Source organism: Drosophila obscura, unplaced genomic scaffold (assembly GCF_018151105.1).
Source record: "Drosophila obscura isolate BZ-5 IFL unplaced genomic scaffold, ASM1815110v1 contig_170, whole genome shotgun sequence".
NCBI lineage: Eukaryota > Metazoa > Arthropoda > Insecta > Diptera > Drosophilidae > Drosophila > Drosophila obscura.
In genome coordinates this window covers 192,988-206,764 of record NW_024542758.1, presented here as the reverse complement: position 1 = coordinate 206,764, position 13,777 = coordinate 192,988, and the positions used below count along the sequence as shown (strand labels likewise).

Below are 13,777 nucleotides of genomic sequence, written 5' to 3'. Positions count from 1 at the left end.
AAAAACTGGAAATTCGGACTCCTGTGATAGCTCCATCAAGGAACTCGATTAGAGTCTGGACAGATGAAAACTCAGAGGGGAATCCTTGACAAGCACTAATTTTTGTGCGAAGCAAGGCCATCTTCCGCGATCTCTAAATTCAAGCAGAAGGCGATAGAAATTGTAATAATGATAAATCTTTAAATCTGCATCATAGGATAAAGTTATTACTATTATTTATTAGTATTTTTCTTTTGTTTCCTAATATTTTCTCATATTCCACAGACAGCAAACGTAGGGATATAATTTTAGGATAAAAGGTCTTTATATATAAGCATAAATGATTTATGTATAGATTGAGAGCTTCATCATTATTATTGTATTAAATTATTCAAGCAAGAGTCAGATTTCTTCAATAACATCAGTATCAATATATCTACCTTTTTAAAAACCTTAAATTTGATCAATATTGCTAGTGTAAATAGCTGAGGCTGTGATTATAATTACAATTAAACTAAAAATAAATAATATAAATAAATTATTAGAACTAACAAATTGGTTACATGTACGCTATTCTAAGTATCATTAAGTGAAACGCACTAAGGGCTTATGTGCAAGATCCTTTACTTTTGATAGTTATACCTGAAAGGAAAGAAATTGTTTAACAAATGCATAAAAGATAATGTCAACATCACAGTATGCTCTATACTCTCCTTACAGACGATCTTCAAGCATACTTTACTTACTTATATTAAGGCAAGACGAATAACACTCTAATTGAGTTTCTCCTGTATACATGTATCCGTCGGATCCACAAACTATCTCGTCATTTTCATCATAAACATTTGCGCATATATTTTCACAGTAGCTTTCGGTAGCCTTTGTATCATCCTGAGAGTTCGCAGCACCTGCAGCTTGTATTTGTGAATTTTCGCTCTGTTGCTGAAATATAGAAGAATCAGACATGATAATTTGAAAGGAACATTGAAAAAGACATGAAATGATTTATTATGATTCATGGGCTACGGATCCTCTTCCTACCTGTTTCGAATTTTCCGTGTCGGCGCTGTCTTCTATGTCGTCACTATATTCATTGATTGGCTTGGCAATCTCGCCGATGGGAGCGGGCGCTTGAACCAGATTTGTTTGGTGAGGTGTTGAGTAGATTGTCTCATAGGTGTATTTGTTCCCTTGCGGAGATTGGGTGTAGCTTATATGTCCTCTAATAGCATCTTGTTCAGTAAATTCAAACCGCAGCGGCTCTTGTGTAAAACCTTTGTGACTCTTTTGGAGATTTTGTTTTCTTGTCGTTGATGGTGGTGCTTGTGTCGTAGTTTGGACTGCCATTGGAGATAGAACCACATGCTTCACAGCCTTATTTCCATCAGACTTTACCACAAATACATCCTGGCCGGCTTGATAGCTGCCGCGAACAACAGCCACATTTGGTGGTGCGGGATCTTGATTATAAAACAAATCAGCTACTTGGATGGGTTCGTTATAGCTGGACGACAGACTATTGTCTGTGGCATGATGTTGGGTGCCCCCGTTTATGGGATAATGCTGCTGCTGTTTTTGTTGCTGCTGCTGCTGCTGTTGCTGCTGCTGTTGCTGCTGCTGTTGCTGCTGCTGTTGCTGCTGCTGTTGCTGCTGCTGTTGCTGCTGGTGTTGCTGCTGGTGTTGCTGCTGCTGCTGCAGTTGCTGCTGCAGTTGCTGTTGTTGCTGCTGCTGCTGTTGCTGTGTTTGCTGCTGCTGCGGTTGTGGATATTGATGAGTATGCTGGACGGGGATGGGGATACCATCGTGCTCAGCGTCCAATTTTTTATAGTCAGGATCTCGTTTGGGTAAAAAGTACTCATTGGTGCCCATGAAGTGTAGGTAATCCTGAGCCTCTTTAGAATCTATTTTTGGTGCAACTGGCTGGCGGAAATTCCCCTGGTGCTGAAGAATGGCTTGCTTAGGAATATTTTCAAACTCTTCGTGCACCGAGTAGGTACTATGTTCCTGCGGAAATTGAGCTTTTTTCATGACAGCTTGCTTCGATTGCACTGGACCGTAGCTTTCAGGCTGAACGTAAGGTTTCGGATAGTGCAAGTATTGGGTGGACTGTACAGGAATCTCATGCTGCTGGAACGGGGTGTATAATGGGTTGGGACTCTTTTGTAACACATTGGCATTTCCATTAAACCGATGGGACGATGCCTTTAAGTTATGTATGTACTGATCGGAGGGATATTGGAGAATACCCTCTGGTCGTACGAATTGGTTCTTTCCCACGTCGAGCACAGCATCCTTGAAGTGTGCAAATCTCTCTGGTTTACTATTATCGTAGTGATATCCCCCGTGCTGCGGATTGTTTTTGATGAACGGATAGTTCCCACTTTGCTCTATGCCCATTAAATGCAGTCCTGCTGGCGGTTGTGGAGATCTCAAAGGTATATTTGGGTGGATAATTGTTTAGTGATGGAGCAGGGGCAGGAGCAGGACCATCGGAGCGTGCATTCAGGCGATTCCGTTGAAACATATTTGGTCCTGGGTGTCTATTGCGAGTGGGGTGGGTAAAGTGCTTGGGTTCGCCCAAAAAATCAAATAGCCTTGCACTGCGCAGAAGATCAGTGTCACTGGTAAATTCTTGCCCACTATTGTTACACTGCACTCGCGAGTAAACGCAGGCAAACACAATAAGAATCTTCAGAAGATTGTTCAATATATTTATTACGCCTTGCGACATTTTGGGGCTCTTTACGAAGAGTGTAATTACACAATGAAGAATCAGAGCTGGTTCGTGGCTCGCGCGACTTGATTCCACGACGGTCTATTGATATTTGACATTTCTCAGTTCCGCAGCTGCTTCGAGATCTTTTCCGAAAGTAAAAAGTGGAATTTCTTTCAAATTTTACTCGCACACACGCACACACACACAGGAAACTTTCGGACAAGCATCTTTTGCTATGCCATCCAAACTAGTTGATCTCACTTTCTTTGTTATCTTAGCACCACCGTCTACACTATGAATGCTCCGATGCGATGCAGCTTTTGCTGAGGTGTTGGGTCTTTGGGGTCTCAATACTTAGTTAACAGTTTGTTATTTAAAGAACCGCTAGTCGATCACAATATCACAAAATACGAAACAAAAAAGTCAATAAATCCAATCTTGCAAACATCACATCTCATCTCACTTTCTTCTTCAGCTTTGATGGCTGACTTTGGCTCGGACTCGCGGAGGCAACTAAGTTTACAAGTGGAACATTTCTGAACCAGTCCATGTACGGGCTCGAAAACCTGTTTTGCAATCGTTACCACTGGGGCAATGTGGCTTGTTCGTCGGCCACATGCACACTGAGACAAAAATGCTTCCATTTGAAAGTGTGGCACAGTGGAGCTGTTGCAAAATCAAAAAAGAAAGGCTATCTCTAGAGCCGAAGCTTTGTATACCCTCTCACTGAGCGATCGTCTGCAAAGATTTGAAAAAGGCTCAGGTATGGAGTATTGAAAATTATGGAGGAGCAAAACTCTACCGTTGATAAATGTCTACTCAAGAGTTATTACTGGTTTAAATTCGGCAATTAATTAAGTGTATTTTATTGTATATTTTTGTTAAACGTAATGCATGAGAACCTACATCAACAATATACAAATGAATATGCTGTAAATATTATTCATTATTTAGTAATTGTTCGTCTTGTAGGAGAAAGTTACATATATCAAAGGTTATTCATTTGTGTTCATAACTGGAGTCAAACGAGTACAGGTTTCAGCTAATCAGTGAATATTTGTACTCAGTTGAGAGTTTACAAGTTTTTCATTTCCATTTCATTTATTTAAGTTTTCGATAATTTATGCATTCTTTTAGCGTAAGATAATGAAAATGAAAATGAACTATAATTATAGATTATAATGGTACGACTTTCGCTTTGGTTTGGCATTTTGGCATTGGTTTCTTTCAAGAGAACAACATATGTATGAGATATCAAAATAAAAGCGCTGGTTTCTGTCATTGTCATGCAAAGCATCTTAGAAACTGTAAATCGTTAATGTGTTCATTGATAAAAGGCCTGTTAGTTTTGGTTTTTGAAATATGATAATTATCTGCATCTTAAAAACCACATCAACGAAAAGTTTATCTCGATTAAAGAGCACAAGATGTTGGTCATTCTCTACACTACGCACGAGAGTATAGGAACTACGAAGTTTTTTTCCTCATGATGTCTATAATAATTCCATATTCAAAACTAAATAAATATTGTATTCTTAAAAATCATTTATGTGCTAATATAATTGCTTATTCATAGAAAATATTACATAGGAGGTTCTTGATATGAATTTCAGTGTTTGTGAGCATATTCCATGTTAAAATCATGTGGAGGTGTTTCCCAATCCCTTAGATTTAAAAAAGGTCAAATTGCAAGTTAGCTCAGATTTTACATTTGTAACCCTAAATTATCTTAATATCGTACGTCTTTAAATGCAAGTTTCCTTTGATTCTTCGCCATCTGTTCGGGCACTTGCACTATTTTCAAGTACGATCACAATATCTGTTCTGCTTATTACGGTTGAGTCTGCATTCTAAAAATATAATATTTAAAAATTAATTCAAAACTAGCTAAGATCGAATACAAATATAAGCAAGAAAATAGCACTAAATTATATTGATGCTGTCTTTTGATCCCATATCATTCCAATGGAAAATAGGACCGATAGAGTGGTTCAATTCGATTTTTCATATTTACATATTTTTAAATTTAGGGCCTCGATATAAATTACCATAAATCTTAGAATGTTCAACAACAACAAAAAAAAAACATAAAAGTTGGCAAACAGATAAAAAAGAAAGACTACGAGTGTGTTCAAAGAAAAAGATAACGTATTAGGAACGTTATCAAACTGGAGATTTCTTGTTTGTATATTTACCTTTGGTAGAGGAAGGCTGTATGTTTTCTTGATTAGCACTCTATTCGAAGACATAGAAGAGCTTTCGTTAGCATTATCATAATGGCTGGATCGAACGTGTACCTAAGAAAATTTAGTTGATTATATAAATATATATATTTGGCATGCCTAATCAGTCGAAATCGCCAGGATAAGAGCTCTCTGCGATGTATGTAGTTTGAGTATTGATCAGAAATATGTACATATTAACTCATCTTAATACTTACAGATTGAACCCGATCGTAGCCCTTGTTGTTACCCAGACTTGTGGCCGTTGTGGGCTCTCGAAAGCTCGAGCAATCCCTTGCAAATCCGCTGTTGTAGTAGGCTCCCACAGGTTTGCCACAAAGTAACTCTTTAAATGCGACCCGATAGCGACGTGACATTACACTATATACTATTGGATTAATGGTGCTGTGAACAAGTAGAGTCGTTATAGAAACTACTTTATGGAGACTTTAGCTATTGTTTCGTATTCACCATGATACGTAGTATGCGAATCCAGCAATGGAGAACAGCCATTCGTTTATGTCTTGAAAATTTTCAATATTCTTTGCGTACAAGTACCAAAGTCTTTGAATGTGAAAGGGAAACCAGCACACAAAAAATGTTATGACCACAGCGGCTATTTTTGAATCGAAATTTAAAATATTTGCAATCCATTCTTAGATTAATAATATCTCACCCAACATTCGTATGACTGTCTTTTTTTTCTTTTGTGAGTTTCTCGCTTCTTGATTGATGGTTCCATGTCGAACCCCTAGAACCAGAAGTTTAGTACATCACATTCAGGGATCGATATTTTCCATAATACTCACCCAATTTTAGTGTGGTTCTTGATCGTATCTTAGCTCCCATGCGCCCGTACAGCAAAATGATAATGATCATGGGAATCACGAAGAACACACAAAACGATATCTCAAATATGGGTATGATGTTCGGAATCTCTGGGGACATTGAACAGAATGCAGAGTCCGCTATGGGGGCATTATCTGTAAGTTGAGTACAAATTATATGATTTGATCTTCAGATTCAGAAGGATCCAAATATAAGCATACCCAGTGGATAAATGAGATATTGAATGTCTGTGAGTAAACCAAACGGTATGGCGCTTATAAAACTTATAATCCACAGTGCTGTTATGATCCGCACGGCACGCTTGAACCCAACCATTGCATACAGGTACAACGGATAGCAGATGGCCAAAAATCGCTCCATGGAAAAGGCAACGATCGTAAACACCGACACATAAGTGCAACTGAAATATTTACGGGAATGAGTTTTGCAACAATCAAAGTTTCATTATACTAACGCCTCAGATATGAATGCTCGTATCTTGCAAAAGGTCAATCCAAAGAGAAATGGATACTGGTGCCAGTACAGAAACACTTCGGCGGGTAGTCCTGGATGTATTGATATTATTAGAATGATATTATTATATTTTAATAAACCAACCAAAGAGTAAGTAGAGCAGATCAGAAACGGCAAGACTGAAGAGGTAGTAGTTAGTCGCCGTGTGCATTGTGGAATGTCTTATTATCACTATGCACACAAGAAGATTTCCTATCACCCCAGTTATAAAAACAGCTCCAAATATAATAGTAATCTAAAATGTTTTATTAAAGGGGAAAGGAAACTTCTTAAGTTATTACGCCACAATTTATTTGCATTCCAAGTGTATAATTTAGTAGTGGATCGAGTGACTTACCAAAACCGCCTTATAGAGTGGTAACGTTTGTGGGCCCAGAACAAATTCCACGTATTCCGAAGGTGAGCAGTTGGCGGTGAAGCAGCCATACTCCTCTGCCTCTAGGGCATGTTCCGGAGCCATGTTAAAGCTGGTCGCCAGTATCTGATTTATATTGTCAATACTCTTATTGAACACCATACTACTATTATTGAGCTCCAGGAATGGAAACGACGGCAATTCCGTGACCGATTCCATCTTGCTGGCAATATAAACGCGCTTTGGTTTTCACTCCGTGCTAACCGTATCCGCATCCAAAAGCGGAGGCTGTTGAAATGAGTTTAATTGGGTAAAAGCACATATGGCGAATATTTTAGAGAGAGAGAGAGAGATCCGCCTATTCGTTATCGTAATGAAACTGCCACTGTATCTTTTAGGTGCCTTCAGATTACTTTGCGCCGTCAAGCGATAGAGAGATAAAAGGCATGGTTTTGGCTAATCTGTAGATACATTGTACAAATGTATGTACATTTGTATATCTATATAGATATTATGAATGTAGATGTGTTTATTCTAAATTAAAAGAGATATGAAGCCGCGTTCATGCCGCAGAATGAGTAATATTTTATATTTACGTCAAAAACAATCAAATTTAAGCAAATAATTTAAGAGGCAATGGGCATTTACGTACAAATAATAGATCATATATAACTTAAATCAAATTCAAACGTTATGGGTTCAAAGCCCTAACTTTCCATACTCACAGACCATAGACAAAACCTACATCATTCGATTTGATCGTCATTCTTTCTTTGCTGCTTATTATCATTTCGGCAATACGAATGTTAGCTGGAATCGGCCTTAGAGAATTAGAGAGAGACTTAAAGAGACTTCCTAGAACCAAATACCGGCAACCATTAGTTAGGTAACAGCATACAAGTAAAGTAATTATGAACACATGGCTAATGCACCCTAATGAAACCATAAATATTTTCACGCTTCGTTCCTCTGTGGTTTCTGTGGTTAAGCTGAAACTAAATTTAACACGTACTAAATTCATACAGGATATGTTATTCTATGACAACCATACATACATGCATATGTTCTTACCGTTACTTTTTGCGCGTAAAAGTTTAAGTAGATCTAAAGAAACGTCAAATATACTTTTGGAATTAACTGGAATGGAGAAATACAGAAAAAACATACATGGCTGCTTAAGCACCAAAGCACTTTCAGATAACTATATCAGATATATATATTTATATTCTTTATTTTACACACACACATTAATGTACATACTTTGCTTTAGCCTAGTGATTCCTTTACACATTTAAAAAACATACGTTGAAAACCACAATATTGAGGCTGTCACAATCTCGTAATTAGCTTAAAAATAAATGTACTCTTTATTTGAACAGTGTGCGCATAGGATGCACAGCCAACAAGAGGTGCAACATAACTGGTGGCTCATCCAAGAGGACATCACCAGCAAAACAAACTGAACGGATACGAATTTTAGAGGTAAATAAGTGCGCAGGCGTTAAAGTCCGACTCTTTCTGTTACGAGCTAGTGGATTTTAATTGTTGCATTTGAGAACTAATTTCAGAAATAATTGCAGCTCTGTAACAATAAATTCATACTTTTGTTGAATAAGCTAGGGCGCATAATTCCTTTTTTATACTCTAACTTTGTAGATACAAGCACCAGTAAAATAATAAACATATGTGCCCACATTTTTTAAATTATTATTTTAATTTAAAATAACTACGTTAGGAAGGAATCGACTCTTTGCTAAGGCAACAAATATGTTCGTATGTTTGTCACACACATCGTTGCGATGATTGGAAGAGACGGAAAGTTTTTAATTGTAATGCCAATTAGAGCATTGCAACTACAACTTTGTAGTTATAATTCTTCACACCTTAATATATGCACATAAATCGGACAGATATGTCACGGTGCTGTCACTCTAAGGGCAGGTGTCTGTGTCGGCAGCCCAGAATATACAAAAAGTGTAGCATGCGTAGGACCTTTTGAATTAAAGTCATATTTTTAACATTGTTTGAATATGCATTTTACTCATTATATTCGGAGTACTCATACAATACACACAAACAAAATAAAAAAAAACAAAATAAATAAATAAAGAAAAAATATTAAAAAAACAAAAGATGACTTCAATAGTTCCAAATCTTACACCACCGGCAGGAATTGGAGCAGCCGTACCATTATGGATGAAAATTGATTGGAGTCCTGAAATAGAGCATGGCATTTACAAGGACTGGGGTTCGTACTACTCTGGCCGGCGAAGGGAGAACATGGCCATGTACTATTACAATAAGGCACTCTCCATGCTACCCGAGGATTATGTGACTCTTTACCATCGGAGCCAAACTAAACGGAAGAATGCTCAAACCGAAGGAGCTCTAAAGGATTGTGCAGAGGCACAAAGTATGTTTATACACCGAGAATGTTCTGCCCGCATAATGTTATACAATTTATAACATTGATTTACAGGAATTTTAAAAGGACTAAAGATCAAAAACGCTCCAATTAATTTGGAAATTTGTGATGCTCTCTATGAACTGAATCAGCTTGAGATTGCCAAGGCGGAATTACACGACAATACTCGGCTGTTCAAAGGAAACAAGACTAAATCATTTGAGAAACGTCTCATTGTGGTACGATTTATCGTTAATCGTCATATCTGTCTATATTCCCAGGATTTCTGACTCCTTAATGGTTTTAGGTTGACGAAAATATTAAAAACTGTTGTGGAGAAGAACTAACCCAGTTTATAGCTTCGAATGAAAAGCTGTTAATCCATGTAAAGGAAATGGACCTTAAGGCACGCAATCAAGTTCAAAACAAACCACTCTGGAAAATATTAAAAGAACAAAACAAATGCGATGTTTTAAGTATCCAGGAAATCGAAGTATGTACAAAACCTAAAAATGTTTTTAATTAGTTCATAAAACAAGATTTTGTTCTCAATTGTTACAAGGACGAATTACTCTCACCGCTTGAAATTGCAAGACGGGGTCGGGCATTTGATGTGTTTAATCAGATTTACTTGGACAAATCCTGGATTGATGTGGTATTTTTGAAAAAATTACTTAGGTAATTTCGGATAAAAGCTAATCAGGAGCTGATTAATTATTAATTACTAATATAATCTTTTTGTAGGAACCCAACTTTGCTACTTGAACAGTGCAGAAACTCGAAATACTTTTTGGGAGCTCTAAATAAAAAGAAATACGATGAGCTAAAAAAATTCTTGGTATGTAAAATTAATGCTTCAACTATTGCGATATTAAATACTACAAATACTTTTAAATTTTACATAAATATATTCCAGAAAATGCTTCATGCTCGTGCTCCCATGTACTACCTCCGATATAACAAATTCACGAACAAGAAACTGATGGACAAATTTCGGGAGGACTATCTTTATCGTATGCAGTACCAAACAAGTCGTAATATGCTTTCGGTATTAAGGAGCATTCGAAGACTTCGTGCTGCCGGGAACGTAACGGTGAGTTTTTATTTGTATTTTTTGTAGGGGACATTATGGAAATTTCGTTGAGTTCAGAAACTTTCAAAGTACGTGGAAGAAGTTATGGGAGACTACGTTGTCTTAAAAACGGATAGGATTATGCCATGGAAATTTGAATTTATGAATGAAGTTTACAACACATTGGCGCTGGCATTTGCCGAACAGTGCACAGTTCCTCCCGATAAGAATCGTCACTCCGACAAGAATGCTCTTCTGAAGTTACTTCGCCTTCCCACCGACAAATCGTGGGATGTTCAAAATTTCGTATTTGGAGACCGGTCGACTCATCAGGACGCCGATATATCAGATCCGTCCCTCTCAAAATCCAGGTAACAGTTTCTACCCAACAATAAATCCACGATACTACTATGAAAATTCGTGATTTATAGACAGATGATAACTCGATTGGAAAAACGAATGCTGTTTGCCAAATATTCGATCGAGAAATGCTATCTGTTGCATCAAATTGGTTACACTCATCTCAAATCAAATCGCTTTGATGAATGCTGCTTTGCAGCTAGAAAGGGCTTGATAGGTGAGCGAAAGGCTAAGTGTAATTATATCCACAAGTAACTTAAAAATTTATTATTTTCAGAAACTAAGAACTGTAATAGCTTGTTATGGCGTTTTCTGTGCACTCTTCTCATTATTAAGTCAAATGCAGCCCTCCACAAGGTTGAACGGACAAAGGAAGCACTGATTAGGGCTCAGAAAATGATGAACGAACTTTCTTCTCCTCAAATTGCTCATTTTGTAGAAGTTTGCATAGCATGTAACGAAGAAGAATTTAATGTAAAGAAACAACGCGGTAGTATTCAAAGCCGACGTCAAAGTTCTTCGTCCGTGATGACTCTGAGGACAGACGACACTGAGACTAGTTTTGAAAATATCCAAAAATAAGTGTGTAATAATATTCCAGGTACAATTAATTGAAATCATTATAAAATTGTTTTTTTTAAATATATTTCTTCTCCATTTCCCAACTCTTCTTTAGTCAATGCTTTGTTGAGGCAACAGCTAGAAAGGAACAATCATGGTACATCGTTATAATGACGAAGAGAGATTAAAAGATGTGAATTTGCTGAATCACAGAATATTTCTCAGAATATATCATGGGGCCTTTGAAATGAGAGTTGTACTCAAAAATTTTTTTTTCAAAATTTATTTCCTTTATTATGTTCTAAACACTCAAACAAACCACACCACAAAATAATAAAAAAATAAAAATCAACAAAAATAAATAAAAACAAAAGATGACTTCAATAGTTCCGAATCCTATACCACCGGCAGGAATTGGAGCCGACATACCATTATGGATGAAAATTGATTGGAGTCCTGAAACAGAGCATGGCATTTACAAGGACTGGGGTTCGTACTACTCTGGCCGGCGAAGGGAGAACATGGCCATGTACTATTACAATAAGGCACTCTCCATGCTACCCGAGGATTATGTGACTCTTTACCATCGGAGCCAAACTAAACGGAAGAATGCTCAAACCGAAGGAGCTCTAAAGGATTGTGCAGAGGCACAAAGTATGTTTATACTCTGAGAATGTTCTGCCCGCATAATGTTGTACAATATATTTTTATATTTATTTATTTACAGGAATTTTAAAAAGTCTTAATATCAAAAACGCTCCAATTAATTTGGAAATTTGTGATGCTCTCTATGAACTGAATCAGCTTGAAATTGCCAAGGCGGAGTTACACGACAATACTCGGCTATTCAAAGGAAACAAGACTAAATCATTTGAGGAACGTCTCGCTGTGGTACGATTTATCGCTAATGTGCATATCTGTTTATATTCCCATGATTTCTGACTCCTTAATGGTTTTAGGTTGACGAAAATATTAAAAACTGTTGTGGAGAAGAACTAACACAGTTTATAGCTTCGAATGAAAAGCTGTTAATCCATGTAAGGGAAATGGACCTTAAGGCACGCAATCCAGCTCAAAACAAACCACTCTGGAAAATATTAAAAGAACAAGACAAATGCGATGTTTTAAGTATCCAGGAAATCGAAGTATGTACAAAAAGTTACCATTTTAGTACGCCTAACAATATTCTCTCAATTTGTACAAGGACGAATTATTATCCCCGCTGGAAATCGCAAGGCGAGGTCGGGCATTTGATGTGTTTAATCAAATTTACATGGACAAGTCATGGATCGATGTGGTTTTTTTGAGGAAATTGCTAAGGTAAATTTATATTAAAACTAATCAATTGATAATGGGTGTTTCTATCAACTGCTGGGATCGTCTATGTTCAGGAACCCAACTTTGCTACTTGAACAGTGCAGAAACTCGAAACATTTTTTGGGAGCTCTAAATAAAAAGAAATACGATGAGCTAAAAAAATTCTTGGTATGTAAAAGTAATGCTTCAACTATTGTGATATTTTAAATTTTACATAAATATATTCCAGAAAATGCTTCATGCTCGTGCTCCCATGTACTACCTCCGATATAACAAATTTACGAACAAGAAACTGATGGACCAATTTCGGGAGGACTTTCTTTACCGTGCACAGTACCAAACAAGTCGTAATATGCGTTCGGTGTTAAGGAGCATTCGAAAGCTTCGTGCTGCCGGCAACGTAACGGTGAGTTTCATGTTTTCCCATTTTTTGTTTTCATAAAAGACATTTTGTTGATTTCAGAAACTTTCAAAGTACGTGGAAGAAGTTATGGGAGACTACGTTGTCTTAAAAACGGATAGGATTATGCCATGGAAATTTGAATTTATGAATGAAGTTTACAACACATTGGCGCTGGCATTTGCCGAACAGTGCACAGTTCCTCCCGATATGAATCGTCACACCGACAAGAATGCTCTTCTGAAGTTACTTCGCCTGCCCACCGACAAATCGTGGGATGTTCAAAATTTCGTATTTGGAGACCGGTCGACTCATCAGGACGCCGATATATCAGATCCGTCCCTCTCAAAATCCAGGTAACAGTTTCTACCCAACAATAAATCCACGATACTACTATGAAAATTCGTGATTTATAGACAGATGATAACTCGATTGGAAAAACGAATGCTGTTTGCCAAATATTCGATCGAGAAATGCTATCTGTTGCATCAAATTGGTTACACTCATCTCAAATCAAATCGCTTTGATGAATGCTGCTTTGCAGCTAGAAAGGGCTTGATAGGTGAGGCTTCTTCTATTACTTGTGTTGTAATTATGTCCACAAGTAACATACAAATTCATAATTTTTCAGAAACTAAAAACTGTAATAGCCTGATATGGCGTTTTCTGTGCACTTTTCTAATTGTTAAGTCAAGTGCAGCACTCCACAAGATTGAACGGACCAAGGAAGCACTGAAATGGGCTAAGAACATGTTGGACGATCTGGCTTCTCCTCAAATTGCCCATTTTGTAGAAGTTTGCATAGCATGTAACGAAGAAGAGTTCAATCTAAAGAAACAAAGTGGCAGCATTGCAAGTCGGCGTCAAAGTCGTTCCTCCAACCGCAGTAACATGTCGCTATCACTTTATCAACTATCACATTTACCGTCATATACAAGCACGTAAAATTTGATTTCTGGACAGCCAATATATTAAAATTCGATGTGCAAATCTGATTTGAAACAAATGTACAACTGTTTCACTTGATTA

At 37.3% G+C, this 13,777-nt stretch overlaps 4 protein-coding genes across 4 annotated transcripts; 2 read left to right on the top strand and 2 right to left on the bottom strand.

The window, feature by feature from the left end:
- Positions 1 to 244: 244 nt before the first annotated feature.
- Positions 245 to 2,456, bottom strand: LOC111074418 (alpha-protein kinase 1). The gene is made up of 4 exons (XM_041592182.1): positions 1,765 to 2,456; positions 1,021 to 1,680; positions 726 to 921; positions 245 to 621 (listed from the first exon to the last, which is right to left on the bottom strand). The coding sequence occupies exons 1-4, from the start codon at positions 2,374 to 2,376 to the stop codon at positions 587 to 589; spliced, it is 1,503 nt and encodes a 500-aa protein (XP_041448116.1). The 5' UTR covers positions 2,377 to 2,456; the 3' UTR covers positions 245 to 586.
- A 1,095-nt stretch (positions 2,457 to 3,551) lies between these two features.
- LOC111074410 (neuropeptides capa receptor) lies at positions 3,552 to 7,085 on the bottom strand. Its single transcript, XM_022367170.2, has 10 exons — positions 6,617 to 7,085; positions 6,364 to 6,514; positions 6,221 to 6,311; positions 5,967 to 6,166; positions 5,727 to 5,900; positions 5,594 to 5,668; positions 5,389 to 5,533; positions 5,136 to 5,322; positions 4,891 to 4,992; positions 3,552 to 4,545 (listed from the first exon to the last, which is right to left on the bottom strand). The coding sequence occupies exons 1-10, from the start codon at positions 6,851 to 6,853 to the stop codon at positions 4,441 to 4,443; spliced, it is 1,467 nt and encodes a 488-aa protein (XP_022222862.2). The 5' UTR covers positions 6,854 to 7,085; the 3' UTR covers positions 3,552 to 4,440.
- A 1,602-nt stretch (positions 7,086 to 8,687) lies between these two features.
- LOC111074426 lies at positions 8,688 to 11,240 on the top strand. The gene is made up of 10 exons (XM_022367199.2): positions 8,688 to 9,047; positions 9,114 to 9,277; positions 9,346 to 9,531; positions 9,601 to 9,716; positions 9,783 to 9,876; positions 9,955 to 10,131; positions 10,189 to 10,481; positions 10,542 to 10,687; positions 10,748 to 11,071; positions 11,147 to 11,240. Exons 1-9 carry the CDS (start codon positions 8,768 to 8,770, stop codon positions 11,050 to 11,052), a joined length of 1,761 nt encoding a protein of 586 aa, XP_022222891.1. The 5' UTR covers positions 8,688 to 8,767; the 3' UTR covers positions 11,053 to 11,071; positions 11,147 to 11,240.
- Positions 11,241 to 11,393: 153 nt separating this feature from the next.
- On the top strand, positions 11,394 to 13,743 carry LOC111074425. Its single transcript, XM_022367198.2, has 9 exons — positions 11,394 to 11,685; positions 11,759 to 11,922; positions 11,991 to 12,176; positions 12,236 to 12,351; positions 12,423 to 12,516; positions 12,578 to 12,754; positions 12,812 to 13,104; positions 13,165 to 13,310; positions 13,380 to 13,743. Exons 1-9 carry the CDS (start codon positions 11,406 to 11,408, stop codon positions 13,691 to 13,693), a joined length of 1,770 nt encoding a protein of 589 aa, XP_022222890.2. The 5' UTR covers positions 11,394 to 11,405; the 3' UTR covers positions 13,694 to 13,743.
- Positions 13,744 to 13,777: the final 34 nt, after the last annotated feature.